Raw genomic sequence first — 27,936 nt, 5'->3', positions numbered from 1 at the left:
GCTCAGTCCGTAAGATCAATAGCTGCTTTTACAGAGGACTCGGGTTCTACTCTTTGTACAGTCTTCTGTAACTCCAATTTTAGGGGATGTACTGCCCTCTTCCGACTCCGTGAGCACCAGGAATGTATTTGTCCATAACAGATGTACATGCAGGCAAAACACCCCCACACATAATTTTTTCCCTCTTTGGGGACTTGGTAACATCAGACTCATCTGCCTGTCTCTGCCTGTTGAGTGCTGGGATTAAAGATCTATGCCACTGTGTCTGACACAAACCTTTTTTCAGGCTACTTTGCTGTGATGCCTCTGCTCTCTGACTGAAGGTTCTTTGCTTCTCTCGTGCGTTCCAGAGGAAGGACTTGGCATTCTGTGTCACACTGAAAACTGTTTGTGTTTGCAGGGTTGTCTCTTCACCAGACTATGAGCTCCTTGACAGAAGAAATCGCGTCGTCTTCATCTTCGTATCCTCAGTGTCTGGAACAGTTCCTGGTACACAGTGAGTGATTAACCCTTTTGTTTCAAGTGAAAATTATGTAGCTAGTCTTCAAACTAAGTGTACATTGATTACTAATTCTTATGCCTATATAGATCAATTAATGCATTTTTATAAAAATAAGGCATTTGCAAGGTGCACATCTTTTGTTCCAGTGCTTACAAGATAGAGGCAGGTGGATCTTTCTTAAGTTTGAACCGTGACTTGTCTACACACCAAGTTCCAGGCCAGCCAGGACTTCATAGAGAGATCCTGTCTCAAAAGAAAAAAATAAAAAATTAAAAACTGAAGCTCTGCATTTTACACACTTCTTGAGGTTCAATTTTTTAATTCTCTCATCATATTTTCTAGTATTGTTTGTGTGTTCTTGAGTATGCAGGTTAGAATGTATAAGGGGTTTATATAAAACCAAAGAAAAAATAGACAGGTAAGTCAAGATACAGAAAAATGAGCAGTCTTTCAACAGGCTGGCATCCAGTTCCCATCTGTGTAGTGTTCTAAACTTACAAATTTCTTCTCAGAGAACATCTGATGCGTGCTTGTCTTACATATTGGCAAGTATCTGTCTAATGGAATCATGAAGTCCTTTTTTTCAGTTGTTTGAGTTTAAGTCCACCTTTAAATAAAAACAACAACAGAAAACCCTTTTAGCCCATGTCTCATTTAATGCCCAGGGAAATGTATCTTTATTGAAGACTAATTCAATGGGTGAGAGCTCTAATACTCTCTTTGTTTTCACCATAGACTTTAGAAACCACACTTGGTAGATTAGTGGCTTACACTTTCTTCTGTCTATTTCTTGACTTCCATGTTTTGTTTAAATTGCTGGGGCTGGGGTGATAGGTCAGTAAATTAAGCACTTGTTGTCTAGGCATGAGGACCAGAGTGTGGATCCCCAGAACTAGTGTAGAAGCTGGGCAGACTTGCCACCTGCCTATTGCTAATACTAGAGAAGCAGGGATGGGATTTTCCAGGGTAAGCCAGGCAGTTAGACTAACAAGAATTGGTGAACTTGGGGTCCAGTGAGAGACTACCAGAAAGTAAAATGGGTGTAACTGAGGAAAACATTTGAAGTCAATTTCAGGCAGCCATATACATAGTACCATCTTTTAACACACACACACACACACACACACACACACACACACACAGAGAGAGAGAGAGAGAGAGAGAGAATATATATATATATATATATATATATATATATATATATATATATATATAGTTTGAACGTGCCAGCTTATATGTCACATTTGGAAACTAGTAGTAAACATAAATGTTTATGAGCCAACCATTTCAGAAGTTAAACCTAGATCACTGCTAACAAGGTTAAGGAGCTAACTGTGATGGATTCCCATATTGTGCATGCCTTTCTTTCCCATCCCAGGTCAGCCTACCATATTGAGTTTGTTTTTGTCTCCCCTGACCACGCTTCCCCCGACAAGATCTTGCTTTGTGGTTCAGTCTGGCCTCAGATTCGTTTTGGGTTTTTTTTTTTTTCAGAGCTGGGAACTGAACCCAGGGCCCTGTGCTTGCCAAGCGCTCTACTACTGAGCTAAATCCCCAACCCCCTGGCCTCAGATTTGAACTCAAACTCTTACTGCTTCCATCTTTCCTCTGCTGGGATTATAGGTATATGCCACCATGCCTGACTTTGTTTCTTTTTTAATACATAAGGAGAATTCTTTTGAACTTCTTATCTGTTTTACTTATTTTTCTGTTGCTGGGATAAAGCACCATGACTAAGGCAACATATAAAGGAGAGTTTAATTGGGGTTACGGTTCAGGAAGGTCAGCATGTGTGATGGCAGAGCAGGGCATGGTAGTAGGTGGCTGGAGTGGTAACTGAGAACCTACATCTTGTCCCATTAGGGAGTGAGAGAGGGCACTGGGAATGGCGTACGTCTTTTGCCCCCAGAGACACATCTCCAACAAGGTCACGCCTCCTGATCCTTCCTAAACAGTTCTACTAATTGGAGCCCAAGCATTCAAACACATGAGCCTGTGGGGGCCATTTCTCATTCAGAGCACTATGATATTTATTCAAAGTGATTTTTAAAATAAACTTGTATTTTACTTTAAAGAAATACCAGATTTACACATTTAAAGGCCAAATGTATTAGAACACAAAGGCCACATGGAAGCCTCACATTATGTAAATGATGTAAATTCAGACTTACAACAGAAAATTGCAAAAATGTCCAGCGACGATTTGTCATTTGGTAGCCTCCTTGGATGTTAGCGGCTCTCAGATGTGCACCATTTAATTTTCTGTTTGCTTTATAAGCTTTTGAGATCCATCAGCCAAATTACATTTTTTATTTTCTTTTTCAGTCATAGAAATCATGGTATTTTCAAAGAAAATTAGTAGCAAAAGATGAGGTCGTAGTAACCACTGAACAAACAAAAACCTTTTTTCTTAGTTTGCTGATAGGATTAGGAGAATTTCTTGGTGACACAATACTAAGTATTAGTGTGGGGCTGAGTGTGAGGAAGATGTTACTACTCAGAAGTCTCGCTTTAGCCCCAGTCACTGGTACATTTCCAAGATTCATTCATGCCACTGCCTACAGCTACAGTTCCTTCACTCTCACTACTCTATAACTTCATTATGTAAATTAGCACAGTTTATATAACTGTTTTTGTCAAGGTATATTTGAATAGGTTTAATGTTCTTGTTTTTATTATGTAGGATGGTTATTCTTAAAGTAGACGTATAAAAGTAATTTTATTATAAAACTGAGAATTGCCTATAGAGGAGCATATGAGTGTTCAACTTCACATGGTAATATCAATTTAGTATTGAGGAGGACTTTACCACTTGTATACCTATGTGAAATCTATTAGATATGTTCCCGTTCTGTGTTTCTTGCCAATATCTCATGCTGATCTTCTAGTTTTTAGTATTTTAAGAACTTTAAAATGGAATCCTGTGGTGTGAAGTTGTGTTTTATTGTAGACAATGACATATTGCATTTCTCCATTTATTTGTCCATTGTATCCATTTCCTTCTGTGAAATTCCAGTCAAGAGTTTATCTGTTTGCTTGTTGAATTATCTTTTTCTTATTACTTGTACAGTGTTTGTGTCTTATGTGTACATGTAAATATGTGTTAACATGCATTAAAGTGTTGTGTGTGCCTGAGTAGAGACCAGAGCACATTTTAAGCTCTTGTTTTTGGCTCTGTCTTTTCACCCACTCCCCAACCCCATTTCTTTGGTTTTGTTTTTGAGATTGTTCTTTCATGGGCCTCTACTGCACATGGGGCTGCATAATCATATCTGACTTTTTTCCATGAGTTCTAGGCATTAGTCTCAGGTACTTGTTCTTGCAAGGCAAATACTTGACTGACTGACCTATCTTCTCAGCCCTTGTAAGCATTCTTACATACCTTAGATAGTAATCTTTAATTAGGTTTTTGTTTACAGGCATTTCTCAGTTTATAGCTTGTCTTTGGTGTTCTTTATTTTCTTTAAATTTTTTTATTACATTCATATGTCCAGGCCTGTGTGTGTAGGTCAGAGGACAACTTGCAGGAATTGTTCCTTTTTATCCACCATGTAGATCTCAGAGACTAAACTCAGGCCATGAGGCTTGATAGAAAGACTCTGAGCCATCTTGCCAGCCCTGAAAGTTTAGTTACTGTGGTTTCTTTCTATGATGCATAGAAGTTCTCAGCTTACATGTAATCAAAAGATTAAGAAACCCTTTCATATTTACCTTGCTAGCTGTACTTCATATTTGCATTGTTAATATATCCTGAATTGGTTATTTACATGTGAATAAGGGAGATCCATTTTCATATTTTTCTCATGGGTACTTTCAGGACCATTTAATTTTCTGTCTTCTGTTGTGATTTCTATGTGTAGTTGTTCTGTCAGGCTCCATAGACAGTCATTGACAGGGCAGGTAATCATTTTCATCATTGTGGGCTGTAACCTGTCCTGCTCTTTGTAAGTGTTGTTTGTTTGTTTGTTTGTTTTTTGCTGTTTTTTTTTTTCCAGATGTAATTGTTTTCTAGGAGTCTTACTGCTGAATAAGCTCATGGTTTCTAGTTCTTTCTGAACTTTGGCACTTTGGCTGGTTCAACTCAGCTGTTCTGGCCCAAAATCCTCTCTAAGCTAACTGATTTAAACTGGCTTCTTGCTTCTGACTGAATTGTTTAGCTTGGCCTCAGACTAACTGGTAATCTGTTCTAATCTCCTGGCTCTGCATTCTCTGGTTTATCTGTCTTCAGCTGCAACCTGTCCTGGTAGAACAGCCTCTTTCTTTTTCTTTCTCTTTCTCTGTCCCTTCTGCCCCTCCCCCCCTTCCTTCTCTGTTTCTGTATGTCTTTCTCTGATTCTCTTTCTCTCTTTGTACTTCTTTCTTAATTAGCCCCCCTTTTTTGTCTGTGCTCACGAGAGTTGGGAGTATCCTATCTCTGACTCATTCTATCAAATCTTTCTCTGATTTCATCACTTTGTCTACCCCTCAATAAGACATGACTTTGAAACTTGGCTGTTTTCTTCTATAAACTAATGTTCCCTTCATTGTTTGGAACTAACAGTGTGTACTAGGGTATGTCTGTATTCCAACCAGACGTATTAAAGGTGTACCATTCCAGCTGGATCACAGAGACCTAGAAGGTCTTTGGATGTGATCCTTTGCCAGAGCAGCCATATCGCTGAATTAAAATTTCTCTACAGCTTTTTTTCATACCATTTTCAGTATAGCCTGGGTTTTATTCTTTGGGGCTGTCTAGTCAGTCCTGGTTGCCTACCACTTGGTTTCTTACCCTTGACTTTAATCTTCCGACCCTCACAGAGTTCCAGTTTTGGGCCCTTCAAACTTGTTTCAGTTATTACTCCATCTGTCACGTGAGTATGTTTTATGTGCATTGTTCTGTTGTTGGGCTCTCTGTTTCTGCCAGCCATTCATTTCCTATTGTTTTGTTAGTTTTCCTGGGAGAAATGCATGAATATTCATTCTTTCTAGGCAGAACGCTGACAACAGACCAAAGAGACAGTTGCATCCAAGTCCAGCTTGGTGAGCCAATGGTTCACTGTAGTTACTTTTAAGAGCATGGTTGAAGAACATGAATTTCTGTGTAGTTGCATCACCTCAGCATAGGTGACAACTTCTAAAAACTGCATTCCTAGAGCTGGATCCCTGACGGATTCTCAAGCAGTTCTTCTCAGCAATTGCTTACTGATTTCATAATCTTGGGGAGGGACCTCGAGGATCTTAAAAATGCCTGAAGTTTTGTGTCTTATTTTCTATGCCCAACTTTTCTTAGCTTCTGGAGGCTCTCCCCGCCCCCCCGGAGCTTTGGACTGAACTCAGGACCTTGAGCTTGCTACCACTGAACTAAATTCCCAGCCCCGCCTTTGGAGTCTTAATCGGCCCCCTCTTCCCTCCAGTAGGGAATAGTTCAGTTCAGAGTAAACAGCTAAGCAACAGGTTTGTTTGCTAAGAAATAGCTTGTATCTTTATTGACACTTTTATTACTATTTATCTAGTTCAGTATCATCTCTTTATTGGTTTCTTCAGGTTAATTGTATAATTAACTCAGGACTTCAAATTCCTTTCCCTAGATCACTTGGTAATGCTATATATACTTATTTGTGACCATACTTTTTGTTTTGGTATTCCATAAACTTTTATGTGTAATGTTTTTGTTTGCATTCATTTTTTTATTTGAAAATTGCCATTATTTTATTCAATGACCAGAATTCTTAGAAAACAAACAAACAAAAGCCAGTGAAGTAGCTCAGTTCTCTTGCTCGTTCTGTAGCTGCTCTTCTGCCTCTGTCTTCCCACTTAGTCATCAGCTGTTGTCTTTCACAATACCTGGATTCCAGCCCTGGATGCTGGGCTGGATTGGGAGGTGTCAGCAGGAGTCAATTTCACTTAAGGGTAATCCAAAGCTTCACATTTGAGGTTCTGAAAGGGATGGCTAGTACTGATTCATGGTCTGGGTTTTTGTAGGTTGTAGGGAAAAGGGCCCATTGTGAAAACTGCAAGTAGCTCGTAACTGTTGTAATGAAAAACAGAGCTGAGGTTAAAAGGAAGGAAGGTTGGTGTTTAAATAGCTTAATCAGAAATGCAAAGGATGAAAAACAAAGAGCCTACAATCGAGTTTGAGATAGCTTAGGAGCTGTAAGAGGAAAACAGACAGACAGGCTAGTGTTGGAGGACTGGCAGGCGGCTATCGTTGTGAATCTTGTCCTGACTCCTGAGAATGAATGCCGGGCACAATTGCTGTTTACATGTTCTTACTTCTAATGTAGCCAATTATAACAGACTAAGTAAAATAGTTTCTAAGAAAGCCTCTACCTATTTTAGAAAAGAGACCCAGATCTGATTTATCAATCAGAAGTTAGTAAGAACATCTATAGCTATTTTCTGATGGCTCTGAGTTGCAAAATGAGCTTAGTATAATTAACAGCTACAAGACACCTACAAGACTGGAGGCAGCAACAGTAGCCAGTGATTAGTAGATAGCCAACAGTCACAGTCAACAACTTTCAATGCTGAGGTCAGGGATGGACAAAGAAGGATTGGGGACTTCAACTACCTGTCACTGGTGAACTTCATGTGAACAGATTATGGTCATCTCTTTGGTTGAGACAGGGGATATGCCTAGAGCATGTGAGCCCTCCAGTGGCTCAGCCTGTGATAGCCCAGTTTTTGCCACAGTTCTATAAAAACCACAAGACAAAGAAGTTCAACATTTCCCCTCTTGGCAACTCTTCCAATTTTGGAACGTTCTTTTACTTTCCCTTATTTTCTTAATTGTCTTTTATATCTTTTAATAAAGCTTGCTTTTGCTCTGCTTACTCCTATGAGTGTCCAAGTCCTTAGTGATATTTGGTATGAGAGTGAACTCAGAAGCTACTGTTCCAGGTTGGTCTCTGGTAGGTAGCAGTGAGTGTCTGGCATCCTACCTGTGTCAAACACAACTGTGTGGTGAGAGGGCCTGTCACTATAAGAACCTTGAAATGTTACCATTCTTGTAATGATTCCATGGGTCACTGTCTTTGGAGCTTCAGAATTGATTGTGCCATCTGCCACACTTGCTCTTGCTTCAGGAGATACCTGCTAAGTGCTTTTCCTGGAGTTAACCCCTGTATCTTAGTATTTACTGCCTCAGTCATGGAAGCAATCTGTGTATCTGTTGTTTCCATGACATTCATATTTGACTTCAAGGTTTTGAGAGTATTGCCTCTTCTAGGTTTGAGACTTATCAAAACTATTTTTGGCAGGATCGACTCTCCATTCTTTATTTGTTTAATCCTTTTTTTAAAGGTTTATTTATTTTATTTATATGACTATACTGTAACTGTCTTCAGATACACCAGAAGGCGTCGGATCCCATTACAGATGGTTGTGAGCCATCATGTGGTTTCTAGGAATTGAACTCAGAACCTCTGGAAGAGCAATCAGTGAGCCATCTCTCCAGCCCCTTAATCTTTCTCTTGAATTCAATCATGGCCAAAAGAACAATCATTGTCCCTGTCTTTTTCCTGTACATCATAAGCAGTATCCACTTACTCGCTTAAAGACTCCATTGATACCAAGGGCAGTGAGTATAGAATCCTGGCCTTTAAAGTCAGTGTTGTTATTCCCAGCACTCAGAAGACAGGGGTGGATGGACCTCTGAGTCTGAGCCCAGACTGGTCTACATAGTAGTTCCAGGACAGCCAGAGCCTCCCTCGCAGTGATACCTTGTCCTTCAGAAGAGAACACTGAAGCAGTCAAAGCCTTCTGACTCTCTAGGTTGCTGGTCTCATGTAGTTAATTGATTGGTATTTAATGCTCCAAAGGATTCTTTAATGGAGGTATCTATCCCATCACAAATTAAATTGCCTGGAAAGCAGTATAGTGTATAAATTTGTGAAGATGACATTGGCTAATATTGGACTTTTAAACGACCTGTAGAATAACAGTCAGGATGTAGCAGTCATGTCCTATACCTTCTTTTTTTTTTTTTTTTCGGAGCTGGGGACTGAACCCAGGGCCTTGCGCTTGCTAGGCAAGCGCTCTACCACTGAGCTAAATCCCCAACCCCTATGTCCTATACCTTCTTGATTGAATTTTTTCATTCTGTATTTTCCTTTATAATTTGGAAACTACTATTCCATTTCTTTATGACCAACCTTGAAAATCTGTCAAGAAATCTTTATTGTATAATATTGAACCAGATTATAGTACCTCTGGTGAGCAGTGATTTTTATCTCTGTTCTAGTCTTCTACATTTAAACTATAATTAAAATTATAATGAAAGTTTCCTAAATTTTAGGCAGTCTTTATAAATATACTTGTATGTTTAGCATCTTTGTTCATACTTCCAACTCCTGAGATCATCCTTCTGACAGTTCTATGAAACGTGTCCTTTTTCATTTCTTGAAGGAAAGGTTTTCTGTTCGCAATACTTTCTTGTTTTATCTCAGCAGATTTTCTATGCCATATGTGTTCCCCAAAGGGACTTGTCGTGGTTACATTATTTATTTTAAAAATAATTATTTTTATTTTATGCATGTGAGGGTTTCCCTGCATGTGTATAGGTACACTGTATGTACCTGGGGCCCACTGGAGGACATAGAGGACATTAGATTTCCTTAGACAGGGGCTACAGATGGTTGTAACCACTGTGTGGGCGCTGGGAATAGAATCTGGATCTGTACCACTAAGTCGTCTTTGCAGCTCCTGTAACTTTTAGTTGTAGATCAACTCAGGGTGTTGAAAGTGTTCAGTCTGCCTTCTAAGCATTCTGGCTGCCATTGAGAGTGCTATGTTATTTTCATTTTTATTGTAATCTCTTACAGTCTCTCTGGGTAATTTTAATGTAAATCTTTTGATAATCTAAAGTTTTATTGCTGTGAATTTCTTTATACTGTTTGTCTTTAAAAACAGTGCAGTGTTTCTTGAAATTCCAAATACCTGTCTTCCACTAGTTTTGAAAACTAAAGTCATTTTCTGTCTTGTAATTTTTTCTGGGAATATGCATATGAGCTATCATTTTGTTTTTTAAGTTTTTATGCTCTGATATCTTTTCTCCCTTTCTTCCTCCTCCCATTTCTTGTTTTGTTCTCTGGGGGGTAGTTCATTTTGAAATAGTTTACCATGATACAGCCCAAGCTGTTGACTGTTCATTTAAAAGTCTTTCTCAGTTAGAATATGTTTGTCAACTCTCTGCCTTCAAGAATGTAGAAAATACTAACTCAATACTTCTGGTGCACTTTGTGCATAGTGAGTTCCTCCACACCAAAGCACGGAAAAGAGAGGGCACATAATGGAATAAGACAGATTTCCTTAGGCATATGATCAAGGTCAGCATGAATAGTCATAATCATGTTTCTAAAGTATGTCCTTGATATATAATATAAGAAAATCTTACAATGATATGTAATAAACATATTTTGTGGTTGTTTTTTCTTCCAATCCTGCAGCCTTAATTTAAAAGTTAGAAAGATCAGCAGGTCTGAGTTAGGGACCTTTCATAAGATATTTAAAAAATAAGAATCAGACCCACCAAAAATAAGAAAAGCAGTGGTTAAGCATGTGCCAAAGCTCTTGATTCACACATTCAGAACCATAAAACAAAACCAAATAAAATACAAGGAAAATGTAGCCTACTGGTAGAGTGTTAGCCTCATGTGTAGGCTCTAGATTGAATTCTTAGTACCACAAACAAACAAATACAGTAGAAGTCTCAATAAATGGATACAGCCAGAAAAAAAAAACAAAAACAAACAAAAATACCCAATCAAACAAGGAAACACAGCAAGTAAGCATTATATTATTATTATATTATTTTTTAATTTAAAATTTATTTTATGTATATGGGTGTTTGCGTGCATGTATGTCTGTGTCCCAAATGTTGCTTTGTGCCTTTTGAAACCAGAAGATGGCATTAGATCTCCTGTAACTGGAGTTACTGCCAGTTGTGAGCTGGCTGGTGGATGCTGGGGATTGAACCTGGGTCCTCTGGAAGGAGACACAAGTATTCTTAACCACTGAGCCATCATCTCCCTAACCCTGTTGTGTTTTTATGTGGCCTGATCTTTTTTACTGGTGCTCCCATGTAATTTTGTCATGGGTTCCCACAGTGAGCTCCCTTTACCTTTGTAGCAGGCCTAGTTTTTGTCCCTTGACCATTTTTTGCCACTACCAGTATGCACATCAGGATAACATGTCTGTTTGTCTATAATATTCTCCACTTCTTTTATTTATTTATGTATGGGTGGGGCACATGCCACGCTGTACATGTGGAAGTTAGAAGACTACTCATGGGATACTAGGATTAAACTAAAGTTGTCAGCTTTGGCCTCAAGTGCCTTGATACACTGAACCATTTGGCCCATCCATTTCTTACTGTGCTATTATCTTTTTTTTTTTTTTTTAAGGCTGTCATTATATAAGTGTGGTGTAGAACTGATAATGTTCACACTTAAAAACATAACAGAACTGGGAAAACAGATAGTCGTGCAGTTGAATTGTGTGGGAAATGTTTATGTTAAACCAGGGGGAAGGAACTTCATAATGTCTAGTAGACCAGACTGCTAGAAGTTGAAAAAGCCTTTAATTTCCATTGGCTTTTTCTCCTTTGGTTAATAATTAAGTGTTGGGGGGAGGGGGGAGGGAGGGAGGGAGGGAGGGAGGGAGGGAGGGAGGGAGGGAGGGAGGGAGGGAGAGAGATTGTGTTGTTCTGTCTATGTAGTGTTACTTGCACATTTGTTTTCAGGGCTGACTCTTTGGTTTTCTTACATGAACGTGACAGCTGATTGCTTTCAAGTAGATGCCTTTCATAAGCCTGTCTTCTCATCGGTAGAATAAGAGCATTGACCTGAATGAGGTCTTGATCGTAGGTTAAGCGACTCTTACCTTGGCGTTTGTGTCTGCATATGCCTGAGTGCATCCCAACACACTATATATGCAAATCCAAGCAAGGGAAGAGGGTGGAATGATTTTAGAACTTTGGTCTCTAAATTTAGGGAAAGGATCTAATCGGAGCAGAGAAAATATGAAGTATTATGAGAAAAGCAAGATAAATATTAATATTTGTTAGTATTTCTCAATACGTCCCAGAATATCCCATTTTATCTTAAGTGGGTTAAAGGTTAATTAAGCCTTGATATTGGGTATGTAGAAGAAAGCTGTAGTTATCTTCGCTTTTTTTTTTAAACAGAAATTCTTGGTTAAATGTACAGTTTAAATTTTCCTTAACATGACTATGATTATTGTACTGTGATTGTATAGGAGAATGTTTTTATTCTTAGGAAATACATACTGAAATAATCAAGAATAATTATTTAGACTACATACTCAGGAGATTTCAATAATATATAAATATATAATAAGTATCAACATATTTATGTATACATTCATTTTTATGTCAATTTATGATCCTCAATTCTTAGTGTTATCATTCACGTTGTTGTTCAGATTGACTCAGATATGGTTAATTGGTCACACTCTTATTTAATGTTTCTATACTGCCCTAATTTTAAATGAAAGACAACTGAGAACTCATGATAGTATGAATTTTCATTGATTTAAATGACCCGTTTTAATTATCTTGAAAATTGAAATTTTCTGACACATGCACAAGTTATCTTTTTTTTTTTTTTTTTTATAGAATCAAGGTGAATTTTGGGACATGGCCACTGCTTCACCAAGATCTGACACTAGTGATAACCACAGTGGAAGGTTACAGTTAAAGGTAACAGGTAAGTGATTTTAATAATAATGTAGCATTGTGATGGTTAGATGAAATTGGATTTTGCATGTATAATTATGCTGAAATGTTTAGTAAGTGATGCTCTTGAGACAGAATGATGTTGAACTGACTAGAGGCAGCACTGGGATTTAGTGACTTGCTTTGTCTATTCTCTTATTTAAAAATTATTTATTTTTATTTATATGAGTACATATAGCTGTCTTCAGACACACACCAGAAGAGTTCATTGGATCCCATTATAGATGGTTTTGTGAGCCACCGTGTGGTTGCTAGGAATTGAACTCAGGATTTTTGGAAGATCAGTCAGTGCTCTTAACCTCTGAGCCATCTCTCTAGCCCTCTGTCTATCTTTTTTTCTTGCCTTGACTTTATCATTATATAGTCTATGTGTTTGAAGTAAAAATCACTTCGTAAAATCCATGATCTTGATTTCACAATATCTTGAATAATAAAAAAATACTACTTTGGACTATAAGGAAGGAGACAGGTCCAGAGAAACCAGTACCTTCCTTGTCTTAGTTATGAGGATGCTGGTTGGTGGTGCCCTTTTTTCCATGGTTTTGGCCCTGGAGATTGAAGCCAGGGCCTGTGTATGCTAGCCAAGCATTCCACCACTGAACTGTATCCTTAGTCCAGTTTATTCTAGTAGTCCTTTTTTTAAATTATTAGGTATCATCATGCCAAGCTCCCTCTATTATTGGAGTCTGGCAGTTGTCTATAAACTGAGGCAACCCATGAATAACCCCTTTATTCTGGCATAGTCATGACTCCAAAGCCACAAGCTCATGAATAAATGAATGAATGGTCAGTCTGCCATCTTTGGGTGACGTCACAGTAGCTTTTATTCCATTGCTTTCTAGGAGCAGGAAATGACTTAATGTCTTTCACAAATTGGAAGCTTGACTGGGTTGGGTCTTGCCCTGAGTGCACACCTCCCTCTATCTAGTGCTAAGTAGGAAGCGTAGTCGTAATGATGTTATTCTCTGTGTCTCTTTCAACACAAGCCCTGGCTGCATCCTTGGATCTCCTGTTGTAGTTTTTCTCTCCAAATGGCACATTTTACATTTATTTCTGCCTATTTGCTCTGTTGCTCTGTAGACTTGAGTAAGCATTCTAAATAACAATCACATCCCAGATTCATTATTATGCTGCTTTGAAATGGCCTCTGTTAAGGAAATTTGCCAATTACTATTTAATTTTTGCCTCAGGCAAGTTCTTAGGACAAGGACAAAAAGCAGATAGATTGTTTGCCAGAATTTGACACAAATGGCCATATGCATAATTGGTTAATGTTGTTCCCCTTTGAAACAGCTTTTGAGAAGGCTTTCATTATCTGCACAAAGTTCTGAGCTTTTCTACATTTCTTCAAAAACAACTTGGTGTGGTTCTTCACTGCAATAGTTGACTCTCTGGTACCAACTTCACTTTTCTCTTGCTGTGATAAAATACCCTGGCCAAGAGACCTTACAGAAAACAGTTTATTTGGGTTTATGGTTATTGAGAGGTAAGAATCCATTGCAGTGAGAAAAGCACAGCAGCAAGTGGCTGATGTGACCTCAGGAGAAAGAAGTGAGATCGTATATCTTTAAGTACAAGTACAAAGCAAACTAGTTTCCTTCAGGTTTTTTTAAGTCAAGGTCTTATTTTGTAGCTTATATCATCCTGGAACTAACTGTAGCCAAGATTAGTGTTGACTTTGTGATCCTTCTGCTTCAGTTTCCCAAGTACTGGGACTACAGGCATGTCTGTCATAATCTATTTCCTTTTCCTTTTTGTGAGACAGAGTCTCTCTGTAGGGCCCAGGGTTGCTTCATGATTCTCCTTCAGCCCCTTAAGCACTGGAATTACATGTGTGTACCTCTGTGTAACACTGTGCCCATGTATCTTCTTTGTTTTTAATCTGTAGTTGAGTGGAGGGACAGATATATAAGAACAGTGTGCAGTGGGCATAGCTCTAGGTACTGTGCGTTTTTTGGTGTGTCTGAGGCAGTGGTTTGGAGCTCAGGGCCTGAAAAAGCAACCAGCCAGTTAACCAGTAAATATCCTAGAAATAGAAAAATAGTGATCTAAAAGTTAAACAAAAGATAGACCACTCTAATGTGGTAATTCATTATATCACAAGCATGCAGAGATAGTAAGTTTCAGTAATATAGGTTTTAAGATTTCCAATGTGAAAGGATCAGAAGCAAAGTTTGCAAGGTATATAAAGAGTACTTGGCTAAAAAACTAATAGGTATATATGTATAATACATATATATGTATATGTATGTGTACATATACACTTATATAACTTGTCATTTTTGAAGCTATTGTGTTTTATAGTACATGAATTATATTTTAAAATACACTGATTTTTATATTGATGTACACATGCATACATGCACCATGGTATGTGGACAGGTTAGAGAACAGCCTGTGGGAATCACTCTCTATTATTAGGATTTGAGGGATTGAACTCATGTCATTGCACTTGTTAGCAAGTGCCTTTACCCACAGAGCTTCCTCAGGGGCCCTTCATTTCACTTAAGTTGTGAGTGCGTTTAGTGTCTATGATGTACACTATAGGTAATCATCTCAAGTATTTAATCGTACATGGCCTAAACAGGTTTTCTTGTTGATTTCAGGTGTTACCACCTTACTTGTTCTAATCATATTTTTTACATCACTCTCAAACTGTCTAGTTATTTTGACTTTATAGTATATATTAGAGAAACCTTTAATTAGATCATATTTTATGCATATTTTAGTCTATTTTCTTTTATCTCTTATTTGAATTTGAGCCAACCATTTTTCTCTGTGCCCACCCTAAACACGCAAACTTTTGGTGTTTTTGTTGAAAAATTATATATTAATTGAAGATGTTTTTAAGCTTTTATTTTAAAATTCCCAGATCTAAGAATATATCAAATCATTTCTTCCTCATTCAACTTTTATGCTTATTTTCATGTGGACCACATAATTTGTTATTAAATGTTTTTAGGGACGTAACTGTTGATTAAGCACTCTCCCATCCCATGTCTGCAAATTTTCAATATTTACATAGTGTGACTGTGAAGGGTATTTTGAATATAACAACAAATATAAATCAGAAAACGGGATTTATTTTTTATTTCCACTAACTAGAGCTCCTATTGAAATAGTAGATTCAGTTATTTAAAAACCTTATCACTGATGTCATATGTACTATTGAGCTGCTGTGTTGCAAATTTTTATGAGATTAAAAAATATATTTTAAAAAAATCTATTGGTGGGGGGAATCTGTCACTTTATCAGCTTTTAGTGTTATCAAGCACTTTGCCCAGGTATGTGGCAAAAGAAAATTTTTGAGTGGGTCTGCAGTTAACTCACAGGCTCAGTCACCATATTGGATGCAGGGGATTTGCGATGATGATAGTGCTTTTGCATGCCTTCACTCACCAACCCTAAGAATCCGGTATTATTGTCCCCCTGTTTTTCAGGTAGAAAATGGAGGGGCAGAGCTGTTAATTGACCTCCTGCAGGTCAGGGTTCTAGGGATGCACAGCTAAAACACGAACCCAGACATTTTACACTTGTATGCTTTTAATATGACCCAGTACTGCCTTCTCTTCCCTCTCTTTACCTACAGTGTGTGGATAGATAGGACGTGTGTGTGGATCAAAGCAGTAACTTTTATTTGGAATGAAACCTTCCGTGTGAGCAATTTCCCTTGGTGGTGAACTCAGAGCAACTTGGGTCATCTTGGATGAGTTCTATTAAGACCTCATAGTAGCACTTGAGGCATCATGTTGAACATTGTTCCACTCTGTTAGCTTTTCAAAAAACATTAGCTTATAATCTTTCCCATTATTCTTTACATATTAATAGAGGGGTAACTATTTCAGATTCTTCACCTCTGTCAAGTCACTTTCACTTCGTATTTCATTGGTTTTTTGGACTAATCTCTCTGGGTAGAATGAAAGCTTAGGTTGTGTTCTTTCTCATCTAGTGACACAGAGTCTTTTCTTTTGTCATCTCAGATCCAGAATGGTTATGGTGACCTGGTTGTAAAAGTGACTGTAACATGCTATTTTTGCTGCTTAGTAGTTAGTAATTTACTCTGAAAATGTACAGTTCTGTGTTTGCTATACCAGTTGCAATCATTAATGGCACATGCTTAGGCTAATTCCTTACTAATCAGATACATTTTTTGTGCGAAACTATTTTTTTCCAGGTAAACATTAAATAATTTATAATAAATTGGCCACAGTTATATAATGAATACCATCTAGATGAAGGCATTCATTTTTCTCACAATCTTTGGTACAGTTTGAACTTATATTTAAATAGCAGGTAAACATAGAAACCATCCAAGTATGATAGTTCACACTGATGGCTCCTGCACAAGGGAAGCAAGGGAGACTTGGGAAATTAAATTTGGCATGAACTACAGGAGAACTTTATCTCAAATAGACATCTTTATACATCAATAGATACGCAGATATCAGATCCTGCTGGGTTAGACAGGAGTGTAAAATAGTAGAGCCACTTTGGAAAAATAGCCTGATATTTATTCAACAGGGTCTTACTGGGCTACCTGGCAATTCTAATATATCCAAGGCAAATTAATACATGCTCACAGCAAAACTTGCACACAAGTGTTTATGGAGTCGTGGGAACAACAGCTAGGAAGTAATTTAAATGTCTGTCAACTAACAGATAAATAAAATGTGGTATAACAATAATAGACTAGTATTTGGCAGAAAAGGGAGTAAAGTATCGAGGCATGGTACAACACTGATGAAACCCAAGAACATGTTAAGTGAAAGAAGGTGACCATGAAAGAGCCCACTACACAGACATTTCAGAACAGGCAGTCTGTAGAGACAGAGTGAGGGACATTGGGGAAAACAGAAAATTGCTACTTAATGGTCAGATCCTCTTGGGTAAAGTAACAATAATATCTTAAAATTACTTTGGATATGTTTGTACTAGTCTAGATCTATTAAATGAAGCATCTTATTCTAATGAATGTATTATGTAAATAAGTTGGTTACTGAGAAATTAGATGGCTTTAGATATCAGTAGCTTCTCCTTTTGCCAGTGGAACATCTACTAGAGGTGGAAGAACACTTCTGATTTTATTGGTTTACTAGTAGGTAATGCTCTCTTTTAGCTTTTTGGTTTTGTGTGTGTGTGTGTGTGTGTTTATATATATTTACCAGTAATTATCATTTTCTATTAGTTTCTAGTGCCAAACTAAAAAGAAAAAAGAACTGGTTTGGAACAGCAATATATACTGAAGTCATAGTAGATGGAGAAATTAAGAAAACAGCAAAATCCAGTAGTTCTTCTAATCCAAAATGGGATGAGCAGCTGATTGTGTGAGTATTATGTGTAAGAACAGAAAACTGTCAAATCATATGCCCTATGTTTTGTATTTTGTAAACTTCAAGTGATGAAGTTTTTTCTTTATCTAAGAATGAATTTAACATATGAAGAAATTTTTTATTTCATTTTTCTCAAAGAGCAAACATAGTAATTTGTATTTTTATTTTATAAATTATGTCTGTATAGCCTTGTTTTGTATAGAAAGTCAGCTATTCTTAAATTTGGCAATATGAAGTATAAATATGCATTTAGTAGAAACATTATAATTAATTCAGCCATTCAAAACATCTCTAGAAATAACGTTCCTACGGGAGAGGTTTTTCTGAGGTCTCAGTAAGGCACTCCGTGCTGTGTTGCTCAGTGGTTGCTAACTACCATAATCCTGAAGTAGTTGTCATTGTATTTGAAGGTCACAATCTATTTGAAAATATTTGTTATTTTTGTTTCTGATCCAGTTTACTGTTTTATACAGTAGTGAACTCAATTCATGGTTTTAGAGAACATAGTAGTTAATGTAAGTAACTTAGAAGAGTTAGCACACAGTGATGACATGCTTATTCTTGTTATAATGTTATTCACGCAGAAATGTGGCCCCACAGACCACCTTGGAGTTCCGAGTTTGGAGTCATCACACTTTAAAGGCAGACGCTCTATTAGGAAAAGCAACAGTGGACTTGAAACAAGTGCTGTTAACACACAACAGAAAATGTAAGTGGCTTTCTAATCTTTGTTTCCTTATACATCATTTATGAGACTTTAAACACATCCTTCTAAAGTCCAGAAGTAAAGTGTAGTGTTGTGCTTAAAATGATCTTATAATTGCCAACGGTTGCTTTAGAATTCTGTCATAATAAACTGTTGGCAATATTTTCCTGTCCTTTCTCTGTGCTGTAGATCATCTAGAGTACTCCAATAATAGTTACCACCACTCATTTATTATTTACTTGTGTACTTAGACCTGATTTAAGTATGGTGGTATATGTGTATAATTATGGGAGTCAGTAGGCTGAGGCAGAAGAATTGTGAAGTCCACGTTGGCCTAGAGTGAATAAATAAATAGCATCTCTCTCCTTCCCCCTCAAACAAGACAGCCCCTTCCCTCGAGTGCTGGGGCCCAAACCCAGTTCACTGCCTGACTTTCCTCTTCACTGTTTCTCTGCCCCTTGAGCATATTATTTTCCTTAACAGTGATATCTTTATTTAGATTAAATATTCTAGTGTTAAATTTTTCGGTGATAATCAGTTCACTGTTAAAAATATGAAGAAATGAAAAATCACAGAGGAGTATAGAAATTATAATTCCATCCAAAGATAACCACTCAGTAATTTGTTCTCCTTTCTTGTTCTTAAGCATACTTTGCCCTGAACTTATCCAATGCTCTTAAAAAAAAACCCAGAAAAAAAAAACAAACAACACTATACTATAAGTACCAGTTTTCCGTGATTGAAAATTTTCTAGCATTGGAGTTTCTAAAGTAGTTCAGACTACAGTAATGTTATGCCTCTTGTTAGTATATAAAAAACTTTGCATGTACATATATATATACAGGGTGACCTGTGTGGTAGCCTCAGGGCTCAGCCCTGGGGGAAGTTGTGGTTTACTCCTGAAAAACTTCACATACTTGTTTTCATAGACTGGGACCTCCCCTTGGGGCACGTATCCTTTGACCCTGTGCTGCTTCCACCATGTCCTGTCAGGTCTCTGTGTTGAGGCAATGTACTTGCCTGTCCCCATGGCCTCAGAGGTGTTGGTGGTTTCCGTGACTGAGTTGGTGGGCAGCCCTGGGGATTCAGCGGTAAGGTACCTTCTTGGCCTGCTGCTCAGTAGTGGAACCTCCAGGGCTTGATACATTTTTTGAACACTAGTTTTTTTTTTTAAATTGGATATCTTATTTACTTACACTTCCCGATTTCCTGCTGGAGTCCCCTTATTCTATACGGGGGCATTGAGTCTCACAGTGCCAAGGGCCTCTTCTCTCATTGATGCCCTACTAAGCCATCCTCTGCTACATATGTGGCTGAGGCATGGGTCCATCCCTGTCTAATCTTTGATTGGTGGTTTAGTCTTTGAGAGCTCTGGGGGTCTGGTTGGTTGATATTGTTGATCTAACTATGGGGTTGAAAACTCCATCAGCTCCTTCAGTCCTTTCTCTAACTCCTCCATTGGGGCCCTGTTTTCAGTCTAATGGTTTGGTTCTCAGGCTCTGGCATAGCCTCTCAGGAAACAGCTATATCAGGCTTCTTGGCATCAGCAATAGTGTCTGGGTTTGGTGATAGTATATGGGATGGATGCCCTGGTGGGGCCATATCTGGATGACCTTTCCCGCAATCTCTGCTCCACACTTTGTCTCTATATTTTCTCCTGTGAATATTTTGTTGAACACTAGTTTTAAGGAAGAAAATGTGTTACCTGTGGCTTATGCTAATTTAATTATCTGCTATTGCATGACTTATTTGGCCTCGCCATTTGTCCTGGTACAGAAATTAGTAGCCTTTCAGGTGTGTAGTATCTTATCTGGATGTCCTTATCTATGTCCCTATTGCAGCACATTCGGATGGTTTCTGACTCTGTCCTGAAGTTAGTCTGTACTCAGCCTCCCTCCCCATATAAATATTCAGTCACCTAACCTCCATGTAATGGTATCTATCTTATGCAGTCATCTTTTAAGAAACTTGTAATATCAATGTAATTTGAGGTAAAAAACCTTGCAAATTGCATAAACTTAGGTATCCAGTTGATCTACTTGAACAGAATGTGTTTAGATATTTTCATATGTTTTAAACATTTCTACTGTAAGCAGAGGTCTTTAGAAAATACAACAGTAGTATCCTACATACCTTACTCTAGGCAGTCATTAAACGTTTGTTCTATCTATTTTGTTTGGAGTCAGGGTCTTACTCTATAGCCAGACTGTCCTTCAGATCCTGATCCTCCTATCTCAGCCCCTTGAGAGCTAGACTTAGTCTACCTTACCCAGATCTTCAACAAGTGGAGGCTTTCTTCTCACTTCTCTTTAGGCTAGAATCTGATCAAGGTGTTGATACAGTTGTTTTCTTCTGAGACTTCTTACCTCGACTTGTAGATAGGCATCCTTTCCCTGTCTCTTCAGATGGCTTCCCTTTGCATGTGTCTATGTCAGTAAATTTTACCAATTAAGACAGCACTTGGGAGGCATAAGTAGGTGAATCACTATGACTTTGAGGCCAACTGTGGACAGAGTGAGTTCCAGGACAACCAGGTCTACATCTGTATGATCCCTATCTCCCAAAACAACAACAAAAAATAAAAGTGAATTGTTTCCATATTGAATAATAATCACTGATGAGTTTTAGAGAGTATTATTTTTCTAGATTATTAACTGACAAATTATGTTTACAGAGTAAAAAGTCATTTTGTGGTTTACATATAAAATGGAATAATTAAAACAAACTAATTAATCTGTTCATGTACCCTGTTTTGTGATATGTTTAAACTTTCAGTAATTTCAAACTTTACATAATTCCTAGTTTGCTATACCGTAATGTATTTCAAGCATGAAAATTCCATATTTGTTTTGTATATTTGACGTGTTAGGCTCTTCACTGTTTTCTTCACAAATTTCTCACACACCTGAGTAAATTTAATGTAGACTCTGTGGCATGGAAGTTGAATCCAAGGGACTCTGCATTTAAATCAGAATAGATTTAGTAGGGGATTTGGCCTGCTATAAGAGAAACAGTAAATTGTTGACACAGTCTGTAGTATTTATGGAGCACCAACTGTGTCTGATGTGGTGTAGGACTTTCCATTGGGTTTGAGTTCCTTATGTTTCCTTTTTGTTATTCTTATTGGTCTACTTTGTTACGAAAGTCGAGGAAACTGAGACTTAATGAAGTTTGAATAGCTTAATTTGTAGCCTAGTAAGTGGCAGAGATGGACTTGGTAACTAAGATGCTCGACTCAGGATGACATTGCATCATCCTCAGGATCTTTGGGCTTCTGCTCAAGAACAAGTTTAAAGGGCTGGTGTGCTTATTTAGCTAGTATTAGCTTGTCCTCTGAAGGCTGTACTGTGCCCAGAAGCCATGAAAGATGCTGTCAGTGGCGTGCAACTTGGGAAGGAGAGTCACTCAGCAAACCGGGACTGGAGTTATGCCTGTTGTGTTCTATACAGGGTCTACAGATATTAATGCAGGAGATGACTGCCAAATGCTGCTCTCCAGGTCTGAAGTACAGCTGGTCTTTAACTGAGGTATCTCTAAAACATGGTTTTGTATGTGACAAATGTTTTTAAATTAGAATTTTCTTTTTTCCAGTAGAAAAAGTGAAAGAACAACTAAAACTTTCCTTGGAAAACAAGAATGGAATAGTACAAACTGGGGAACTGACAGTTGTCCTTGATGGATTAGTGATTGAGCCAGAAGCTGTGACAAACCGCAGCTCCTCGCCACCCAGTAAGCTGTGCTGATGTGTTTTTAATTTAAGTAAAGAAATTTGGCAAGAAGTATGTAGAAACTGAGTTGCTTTCTTTCCCGATGTTTAGTAGAAATTCAGCAGAATGGGGATGCTGTCCATGAGAATGGAGACCCTTTGACAAGGACAACTCCCAGGTACAGTGCTTTATTATTTTTGTAACACGTTACAGTAGTTCCCAAGCTTGAAGTTTGTGTTTTAATTTACTTTTTTTTTTTTTTTTGTTATCTCCAAATTTATTACCCTTCTGCTTCAGTTTCTTGGTTGGCAGGATTGCATTACTGGGTGGCAGTGGGTGGATGTGTACAGTGACTTGGAGTTTACAGTGCAGTTAAGGATGACCTCTTAGCTCTGGTCCTCCTGCTCCCAGGATGCCAGTGCTGAGTTACAGGCACACACCACACCCAACTTACGAATTTCAATTCTTAATCTCAATTTAGTATTTGTCATAAAATGTAAAAGTCTAGTGTGGGCTACATTGAAAACCCTAGATCAAAAAATAACAGAAATATATTGATAACAATTTAAAAGCTTATATATAAAGATGTTACTTGCTGAGTACCTGGGAAAGAAGCTTTAACATAACAGCTTTTTTATATTAACACATAAGAAAATTACTGCTTTGGCCATTTTCTGTAACCAGAAATGCTTGTCTTATATAGCATAGTGTTTCAAGTATTCCCTTATGCTGTGGAATGTGGCAGTGCTTCTTACTCAAAGTGCCTTTCACAGCCAGCATTGCCAGTGTGCTGGTTACTAAGTCTGTGGTGTGGGAAGAGCCCTTCTTCATTCGTTATCCTTCTGTAGGTCGCAAGCTAAATGCCCTACGATTATGGCCACAGAATTCATCCTGCCATTTCAAAAGCTCCCTGACATTCATATTTTGTGATGATTCAAAAAGGCTCTCTTAGACTTGAGGCCCCAGGGAACAGGGGAGGTCTGGTGGGGTGGGGGGCCCTCTCGGAGGCAGGGGGAGGAGGAATGGGATGAGAAACTGGGGGGAAGGAGGGTCAACGACACGAATGTAAATAAATAAAATTTTAAAAAAAGAGGCTCTCTTTTGAAACATGTAAATGAAGTAAGAATATATAATTCAAATATGGTGGATTTAAAAGTCAAAAATATAAAAATATTCTTATAAAATTGACTTGGTACATCTGAAAAAGATATGCCAATATAAGACAAAGTGTAACTTTTGAATTCTGCAGAGTTACTAATAATATATTCTTATTTTCTGTTGGGTGCTTCTCATCAAAGCACTTGAAGAAGCTAGATACACTGTGGCCTACTCACAGTCTGAGATACTTGAGAGACTGAAACAGGAGGATAGCAAGCTTGGTGCAGTCTGGTTACTTCGGTGGGACCATCTCTCAAAACAAAAGCTGAAGATAATTCCTTGGTAGAGCATTTGCTTACCATGTGCAGAGAAATGGGTCTGAGTCTCAGTGCTGCCTTTTGGTTGGAGGCCTCGCTATTAGTAGTTGACACATCAACCCACCCAGTACTTTTTTTTTTCTTTTTTTTTCAGAGCTGGGACCGAACCCAGGGCCTTGTGTTTGCTAGTCAAGCGGTCTACCACTGAGCCAAATCCCCAACCTCCAGTACTGTTTTTAAAAAGCTTTTGAAACTATGCTTTTCAAGTTGCTTATTTGCTTTAAGTAAACAGTGTCGAGATTATAATTTACACTGAGAAAAATTAATGACCAAAACAGTCGAGCAGTTTGTAGATTAAAGTGCATTACTGTATAACATGTTTACATTCTTTAAAATACAATTTTAGACTTTGAAGGAGTTTAAATGACTTAATACTTAGTCCTGTGTTGAGCGTAGTTGCTCATATCTGTAATGCTAACACTTGAGAAGCAGAGGCAGGAGCACTGGTTTGACGTTGAGGCTACCCAGAGGTACATAGTCAAGTTCTCAGCTAGCCTGGCCCATCTAGGAAGACAAACAAAACTACCAAATCTATGATTATTTTCCTTTATGATAGCTCATCTTGTTTTTTTAAAATGAGTTGTATCATGTCAGGGAACTTTCAAGCAACTTCTCACACTTAGACTTCTACATCACAGACTCTGGATCAGAGCCCGAGGAGTGACGCGTGCTTCAGAATTTCTAGAAAGTTTTCGTTCAGACCTTACTTCACTATTAAAAATATTTCCACATTCAGAATTAGTTTGTGGACATTTCATATAATTTCAAGAACCTCTGAAGCTACTCTCAGAACATTTAAAGTAGCCCAGTATTCTAATCTAAAATACACAATTGGAACCGTACTTGAAGGCCCATATGCACTCAGTGTCCTCGTTTTGTCTGCCAGTGCACTGAAGTAGTGTAGTTTAACGTAGCAGCAGCAGGTGTATCTCTGATCTCTGCTTTAGCACTCCACATGAATATTAGGAAGTCAGTAGGTTTTTAATGTAAAGTCTGCTGATAATTGTTTTATTATACTTTACTCATTGAAGTAAGACTTTTTTTCTTTTTAAAGGTTGGCTGTTGAAGGTACTATTGGAATTGATAATCATGTATCAACAAGTACTGTTGTTCCGAGCTCATGCTGTTCACATATAGTTAATGGAGAAAACACACCTTCATCCCCGCCTCAGGTTGCTACCAGACCCCAAAATACTCCAGCTCCAAAACCACTCACGTCTGAGCCCACCAGTGACACAGGTAACCTTGACTGTCATACTGTTTGAATAAAAATTAAAGAGGTATATGTATTTATGCCTCCAAGAAGTTACTCAGCCTTATACTCCATTTTAGTATGAAAAGCAAACTAATATACCTCATTTCAAAGCTTCTCAAATCACTAAAGGTGTGTGTGTGTGTGTGTGTGTGTGTGTGTGTGTGTGTGTGTGTGTGTGTGTGTTTCAAATTCATTTGTTAGCAATATTAAAGAACTGGCGGGAGGCTATTTTCACTTCCCATCGTGATTGGCTTCTAATCTGTTTGGTATTGGAATGGTATATAATACATATGCCATATAACTGTTCTAAATTCCAAACCATGAATTCTGGAATACATTGTCTCCATGGGTTTCAAATAATGGATGTGGGCCAATACTAAGGAGTCCAGAGAAATGATAAATTCTCACCAGAGGTAGTATTGTACATGAAGGTTTTTTTCTCCCTCTTGATTAGGAAGATTCATTTGAGAAGTTTAGTTGCCATAAATATTTATTATATATTACATTAAGAAGATGAGACAGTGATGAATAGACTTAAAAGAGTCAACATGTTAATGTGACAAAAATATCAAAGTTAGCGTCTCTCTATATAAAAGGGGACTGATATTCTTAATTAATTGCCGTTTAACATTTGTAAAAATTAAATGAGATAATAAATGAAAAATGTCTATCATAGTTCTTGGAAAGTGGTATTTGAGAATACTATACTTTTCCTCCACTTTAATCCTCTCTAACCTAGTATGAAGTGACTTTTTCTAATATATAATTATTACTTATTTATAAAAGATAAGGGTGATATGGATCAGACAAATGGATTCTGTAGCTATATTATACATTTTTCACTTACTGGGAATTATAAACACTGGGAAAACTTCAGAGAAATGTACAGGAAGTCCTGTGTACTGGCCTTTATCAGGAAACTGGCACTGATACGAACTCAGACTTGCCACTGTAAGCAGTTCGGCCTACTCGCTTTGTGTTTAAATGCCTAATTTCTTCAGAAGTGTGGTCCATCTAACTCTCATTATACTCACATACAGAGCTGAGTCTTTCCTACAGGATGGCCTAACAGTCTCTCCCTGTATAGTCATAGCCACCCTAAAATGGCTCACCTGTAAGGAAATTGTAGAGGAAAACACACACTTTTATGTGGCAGTTTCTAAAAGTAGTAAAATGATATCATGATCTATTTATGTTCAAATAGCAAAATATTCAAGACTGTATAACTTATTAAAAAAAAGATATTTTAACTCCAGCACTCAGGAGCCAGAGGCAGGCTGCCACTGTACGTTCAAGGCCTGCCTTACCTATATAGTAAATTCCAGGCCAGCATGGCTACATAGTAGATACCCTGTCAAAGGGCTTTGGGAAGGAAGGAAGTAAAGAATGATTGGAGAGATTTAGTTTACAACTTCAGTTCAGCACTTTGTAGTCTGTGAGTTCAAGGTCATTCAGTTCCTTTGGACCTCTGGTGAGGACCTCATGTTGGATGTTATCATGGCTGGAATATATATGAAAGACAAAGATCATGTGTGAGACAGGAAGTCAGAGAACTACTGGGAGTAAGATTGAATGTTTTGTAATAGCTCACTCTCTTAGGAACTGACATGGTGCCCTGTGAGAACCACCTCAGTCCTTCCAGAGGCAGCGGTTCTAATGGCCTAATTACTTCTCTTAAAAAGAAATAAATTTATATATGTGTACTCAAACCATAATAGTCATAACAACTAGTTAGTTTATATACCTTTTTTCTACTTTATTTGAAAGAATTGTAACCCCAATATCTTAGTGGATAAAAGTGATTATATATATATGTTTATCAAGCCAAATCAAACTGGAGGCAGATATCACGTATCTGGATACCTCGCTACTTGGATGATGACAACATATGCTCAATCTAGAACTTGAGGGTCTGAACAACTTAGATACTATAAGGTTCTCATATACCTGCTCCTCCTACTGTATTTAGAGCTTTCCAGTGACATCTTATATATTTGTTACAGCCCACAAACCCATTATGAATAAATTGTTATGACCAAAATGTTCACACACACACATACACACACACACATATATAACAAACTAATTATATATATATATATATATATATATATATATATATATATCAAACTAATTTAATAATGAAGAAGAGTGACAATGAGTTATAAACATAAATAACTAGAAACTATGGAACAGTATCACTTTGAAAGTAGTATCCGTTAGAATCCCAGGACCGAAATGTCTAATTAATTACATTTCATTTCTGTGGTGTATTAGTTATGTACGTTCTGAGAAATGCATATTGTCATTTCAGTTCTGTACTTGAGTCTCTTGAATTGCAAGAAGTTAGGAATAAAGATTCAATCCACGTCTTGTTCAGGCTTTCAGTGTGGTCATAAGCTTTGGACTCATTTGGGTTGAGGAGAGAGATCAGTAGAATATATGATAGTTTGATAGAAAGCAGCCCAGTCATTTTCTACCTTAGCTGTGCGATGCATTTCCACCAACAAGGAATGAGAATTGTTGTTCTTAACATTCTAACAATTCTTAACAAACATTTCTATTTAACAGTTACATTTTCCAACCTTCTCACCCAAAGATATTTTTTATCTATACCTAAGTCATTTTATTTCTACAAAAACCTTAGTATAGCCATGATGGTACATGCCTATAATCCCAAACACTTGGTGGAATTACAATTTCTAGGCCTGTCTAGAGTAAAATCAAGCAAATGAACGACAAAAACAAAAACACAAACTCTTAGTATTATATTTTCTTATAGAATTTCAGTATGATCTTGGCTGAACTTAAGGCTCTCATTCTGTCAGTCTATTACACTTACATTAATTTATTAGTTCTCATCTCTAGTTATATGTGAGTTTTTTCCAGCCTTAATTGTCAAGTATAATCAGCAATATTAAGTTGTATTAGTGATTATGATTATCTTTGTTTGTTAGTATTTTATTGAATACTTCATAGCTAATATCAAAAATAACCATGTTTTTAACCTTTGCGCAATTACCGTGATACAGTTCCTAACAGAATTTGCTAATATTGAGTTAGCTTTGATTATGCATCATGATGGGCTATGTATGGTTTGGGGATAATGTTTTGTGTGGGTTGGAAAGATCCTTTTTCCAATGGAATATAACAGTTCAAATAATGCAAGAATTATCTATAAAGCTTAAAAGAGAGTTTTTCCATACCCTGTGTGTGCACTCCTTGTG

The 27,936-nt window shown here is 37.5% G+C and overlaps 1 protein-coding gene across 4 annotated transcripts in view; it reads left to right on the top strand.

Annotated features, from left to right (window-relative positions):
* Wwp1 (WW domain containing E3 ubiquitin protein ligase 1) overlaps positions 1-27,936 on the top strand; it is a 91,577-nt gene that overhangs the window by 19,956 nt on the left and 43,685 nt on the right. The window contains exons 2-10 of one of the 4 annotated variants that reach the window (XM_087547885.1): positions 401-496; positions 5,300-5,352; positions 5,772-5,935; positions 12,117-12,207; positions 17,422-17,560; positions 18,151-18,275; positions 21,864-22,001; positions 22,091-22,157; positions 24,509-24,693. In XM_087547885.1, coding sequence (XP_087404011.1) covers positions 12,138-12,207; positions 17,422-17,560; positions 18,151-18,275; positions 21,864-22,001; positions 22,091-22,157; positions 24,509-24,693 — 724 coding nt within the window. In that variant the 5' untranslated portion in view covers positions 401-496; positions 5,300-5,352; positions 5,772-5,935; positions 12,117-12,137. 4 annotated transcript variants of the gene reach the window in all.

This window comes from Rattus norvegicus, chromosome 5 (genome assembly GCF_021556685.1).
Source record: "Rattus norvegicus strain SHRSP/BbbUtx chromosome 5, alternate assembly SHRSP_T2T, whole genome shotgun sequence".
NCBI classification, from domain to species: domain Eukaryota; kingdom Metazoa; phylum Chordata; class Mammalia; order Rodentia; family Muridae; genus Rattus; species Rattus norvegicus.
This window is presented reverse-complemented; position numbering and strand designations above follow the sequence as displayed.